Source organism: Manduca sexta, chromosome 12, assembly GCF_014839805.1.
Source record: "Manduca sexta isolate Smith_Timp_Sample1 chromosome 12, JHU_Msex_v1.0, whole genome shotgun sequence".
In the NCBI taxonomy this organism is placed as follows: domain Eukaryota; kingdom Metazoa; phylum Arthropoda; class Insecta; order Lepidoptera; family Sphingidae; genus Manduca; species Manduca sexta.
The window spans coordinates 4,880,279-4,885,019 of NC_051126.1; the positions used below are offsets into that span (position 1 = coordinate 4,880,279).

The window sequence follows — 4,741 nt, forward strand, 5'->3', positions numbered from 1 at the left end:
TGGGTCGCTTTACTGTGTACATGTAAAAAAAAGCAAATGACATTTTCATAGTACAGCAGTGTATATACTACTTTACTACAATATTAATAAAGTGTAGAATATATTACTAATAGTAATTGATGTCGCTGTAAACTTGACACGGAGACATATCTTGTGATAAACTCATACCGTCTTATTACAAAACGAGGTTTAACTAAAAACTCTGGTTTAAACCTATGCAAAGTACAAACAACAAATCGTCCAGCTTCTTCTTATTCTAAACTATTTTAAGCTCCTAATAAAGATTATTAAAGGGGACTATAGGATTAATTTCGAAGCAATAAATAAATTGTTACAAAACTTAATTAGACCAAAAATGTTTTACAGTGATTCAATGAGAAAATTTGTTAAGGAAAAATTTTAGGAAAAACTGTTATCTAATCTTTTCTCTGTATAAACATTAGCATACCATAACATCATTTAAATATTTCACATTAGATTATAATACACATATATACAATGTTCATATATTTAATGCTACATTAAACATTAGCTAATAGATAAAACAAAGATATTTCGTCGATTTGATGCTTAGGAACTTATTTTTGAAATTTGACTGGTAGAAAATGTAATAAGAATAAAAATGTGGAACGCATCCCACTTTAATCTTTGTTAGTTCCTTCCTCCCAATTTTTAAGTCCAGCCGTCTACCCGACGTCAATCCCCTGTTTAAGATCTAGACAAACCCACACAAATTATCGCCAAAATTTTGATTCAAAGTCAGGTCCTCTTGTCTACAACCGGTATGGGCTGCCACTCGCCCAAGTAGGCGAAACAGTAATTATTGGTAAGTAAAGAACAAAAGAAAAAAACTTACATTCCATGACGGAAGCAAATAAAAAGTGTGTTATGCTGCTCTTAATTTATTTAATGCAAATAAAATTGATCCGATAAAATTGTATTTTTGATAGCACGATAATAATTACAAAAACCTTTTACCATTAAGGGCCCATTTCGTCATTGATAGTAACAATCCTATTTCCTTTTATCTAAATAATTATGAGGTTTGTTTTGTGGCAAGTTTTACATCTGAGATACTTGTCGAGTACATTCGAATAGACACGAGCACGAATGTGTAAACAGCTTAGTTGAGTATATTCATAACTTACAATTCATAGTCATAAATTCGTGAACTGATCGAATTATTCGAGGATAGTCTCAATGAGGCATTATAGCTTTAACTATACGTCATTCGTGTTGTAGTTACTTTTATGGCATTTACTTAAATTTCTTTTACTTTTGGAATTTATGAAAAAACTAAAACTATTTATTCGCCTCTGGCAATCATAAATATACATGTAGGTGGTACATTTTCAAATTTAACTCCTACTTCCTTCCCAAAATCTTCGTAATTTATTTCGAATACGGTTTCCCAGTTGTCACGGATGGCTGCCTTCTGTGATCCAAATGACGTCATCCATCCTCCGGTCATTGGGATATTATGTTCCTTGCACATCAGTCGTCTGGAATAAATAACGCATTTTCAAGACTTTAAAAATATGGGAACTTAACATAATATTAATGAACTTATGGTGTTTTATTCTCATACAAATAATCAATATGTACAGATTTGAACTTTGTGTAGTTAAGCTCTGGTTTCCTAGAACAGCGGTGCCGTCATAAAGCGGCAGTAATACAGCGGTGAAAGACGTCACTAGAACGTTGTCTTAACCCGTGAGGTAGCTGAATGTTTGCCGGCAAACATTGACAGCTACGCGTGTGACGGAAAAATAACCTTATTATGTAGTATATATGTAGTATATAAGGTTATAATCCCGTGACACACGCAAATGTCATGTAGCTGTCTTGGCTCGCCGGCGATTCACGAGAGACCAAGAGTTAATCGTGGTTTCCTAGGGAGCGGTATCTGACACCGTAGCGTCAAAAAGCGGTACCGCCATTTGCATGACGGCCGCCTTGTCGGTGTCGAATAGTTCTTGAACGTTTTTCTCGATACCGATGAAGCCATTTTTGTATTGTTTTAACCGGACGACGAACTAAATGAGTTTCAACTCCAACTGGAGCAGGGAGGACGACAACATTTTAATAGATTTCGTACATACTCATGAGTACGAGATGCTTTTTAGTACTACTCTACTAGTGCTCATTCACAAATTGTAGCTCCTCCCCACAAGACATTCATTTAATTACAATGGATGAGCATCCAGGCAGTCGTTTAGATTATGACGCTAATGTCAGCATCTAAACGATTGCTTTTAGATGAGCAAGGACAAAATATCTATATAATTAAATTCGCGAACGTGTCTATGTATTATGTGTTAATAATAAATAATGTTGAATAAATAAAGCATAAATAAAAATATTATTGTATTGATTTAGGAATCAACTTAACAAGTATACGTGGTTTTTTTTACTGAGCTTATTGGATTTTTGTGGCTGTTGTATGGTTTGTAACACAAATCATCTTTTATGTGGTTAAGTACGTAATCAAATAAAACAAAAGAATTGTAAGTCGTGTTACCTCACTCTGAAGAACTCCTGAGCAATACCAAGACCTCTACATTTTGGTAGAACCACAACACCTCTATCATCGTAGAATTTATCCAGATCGTACTTATCAAAAACATTGTATTTCGTAAATAGACAGGTGATTATTTCGAGGAATTTCTTGATTTCTTCAGTGGTCGCATTCTGTAAGAATTAGACGATTTACTTAAGAGTTTACGTTTAAGTTTAAGTTTCAATTAGTAAGAAATTACCCAGGTTTTCGGTCTATTCTGATCTAATAATCGATAGTTGCCTTGTCTTAGAATAGACAATTTAATTCAGGATATTACCCATTTTCAACAAATCCTGTCTTTTATCCCATAATACGATATGTCAAAGTTTAATTAAAATATAAATGATGAAAGCTTATTTGGTAAATTAAATAAAATAGAAACATACATCATGTCTTATTTCTTTAGATGCTTCTTCTCTTGTTTCTAAATCCATCACTGATGCGCCAAGTAATTCACTATTAGTTGTAGTTTCATCGTCCGAGACACAAATGACTATTTGATTTGGCTTTTCATTCCAAAGTTCCTTATAAATTTCTTGTAGTTCTGCCATTGCTTTGGGATTTTTGGGTACACCTTAAAAACACTTTATTAATTTATACACTTTATATACACAGAAGTATATAAGCAGACTTAATAACAAAGCAATTTTTAACCAGCTGAAGTTAGCTGATGCAAACATGAGCATGATAGGTACATCTATAAATTATACAATATATTCTGAAAATACTGATTGACTGGCTGACAACAAGTGAACTCATTTCAATTTTTCAATTTCTGCATATGTCTCTGGAGGTATGGAGTAAGCAGTTGTACATTTTATAATTATTATGTCATCTGCAATTAGATAATTGATTATTTTTTTAAAACATTTATCAAAAATATTTTGTAAATTCCACACTGTGATAAATAAGTTATAAAGTTTAAAAATTAGTAGAAGGTATAGCTGTTGAATAAAATAAACAGCAAGTGTGACGTCACCGAATGTTACCGGCCGTAACAATATGTGCGTGAGGAAGACACAGCGTAATAACTCCACCACACCCCCACTTTTGCTCATAACAATATTCCAAATATGAATGTTCTTGATTTATCAACCAATTTTGATGCTGATTTCATAGAAGAATTTCTTAATTGTATTATTTTCTGTTAGGTACACAATATTAATTAATGTACTAAATCAAAAATAGGACAGTATAAGTTATAAGTCAGCATTAGCACCAAATTTTTCGTTTAGACAAGCAAATAATATCAGATGCAAACTAAATAGGACCTGAGTATCAAACTGTAATATAGTACTAACCTGAACCTCTGTGCAACGACTCTTCCGTTGCAAAATGGGTCATTAACAACGTCATGACATCTTCTATTCTATCCTCTGTCATATCTTCTATGCGAAACTTCAACACTGTTCCATCACATGCTTTTGCGGAAAAACGAGACCACACTCTTGGCCCGGACATGTTCAAAAGCAAGAAATGATGCTGTGAACACTGGTGCTGTAAGTTCTTATCGTTATATTATATGTATTGACACATATACTTCTTATCTCCTAGTAAGAGGTGATAAATTTACTAAGTCAGATACTACGAATTTTGAAATTCGTTAATGATAAGTCGCTATCTATCTATCTAAATATGTATAAAACTCAATGTCGCAAAAAATGTCGTTTAAGTCAATTAGCCTTTTTTTGTTTTACGCGGGGAAAAAAACGCGTTACCGCTACTTGGAGGGTCAGAAGAATGGTTATGTTGGTTTCACCGGTCTTACGACCCAATGTCGACACTCGGGAGTATAACATCATCCGAGCGAGCATTGGACCGAGTCCCTAACGCTTGTATACCCTACACCGGCATACCAACCAAAACCCGCGGTGGCCTTCTTCGGCGCATACGGTACGGCCCCGGGGTATCTTGTTGCACTAAGATAGCTGCACGGACCCGTCCCTGCGCGATACCGCATTGCGGCACCTCTCTAATTGAAGGGGCAAGATGCCCCACATGCTGAATGACGCCTTTGGAGTCTACGACATCGAGAAACCTACCACCCGCATTGTCGTCCACCTCAGAGTCGCTGTAGTCGAGCGAGCAGCCCCCCACTGCTCGCCCGCGACTCGCTCGAAGCCCCAATTAATCGTCTCTTACGACAGGCAGAGGATACCGTGGCGGAATTCTTTAGTTGCC

General features: G+C 35.3%; 1 protein-coding gene across 1 annotated transcript; it reads right to left on the minus strand.

Moving 5' to 3' along the window:
- Positions 1 to 494: 494 nt before the first annotated feature.
- LOC115443605 lies at positions 495 to 4,069 on the minus strand. The gene is made up of 4 exons (XM_030169069.2): positions 3,862 to 4,069; positions 2,947 to 3,134; positions 2,522 to 2,691; positions 495 to 1,502 (listed from the first exon to the last, which is right to left on the minus strand). The coding sequence occupies exons 1-4, from the start codon at positions 4,019 to 4,021 to the stop codon at positions 1,307 to 1,309; spliced, it is 714 nt and encodes a 237-aa protein (XP_030024929.2). The 5' UTR covers positions 4,022 to 4,069; the 3' UTR covers positions 495 to 1,306.
- Between the last annotated feature and the right edge of the window lie 672 nt (positions 4,070 to 4,741).

Excerpts from the sequence above, each read along its gene's own strand:
- LOC115443605 (XM_030169069.2), bottom strand. The coding sequence starts at position 4,021 with ATGTCCGGGCCAAGAGTGTGGTCTCGTTTTTCCGCAAAAGCATGTGAT. Across the intron at positions 3,135-3,861 it reads GTCGTTGCACAGAGGTTCAG|GTGTACCCAAAAATCCCAAA; the intron begins GTTAGTACTATA and ends AGTGTTTTTAAG. Across the intron at positions 1,503-2,521 it reads CAGGAGTTCTTCAGAGTGAG|ACGACTGATGTGCAAGGAAC; the intron begins GTAACACGACTT and ends TATTTATTCCAG.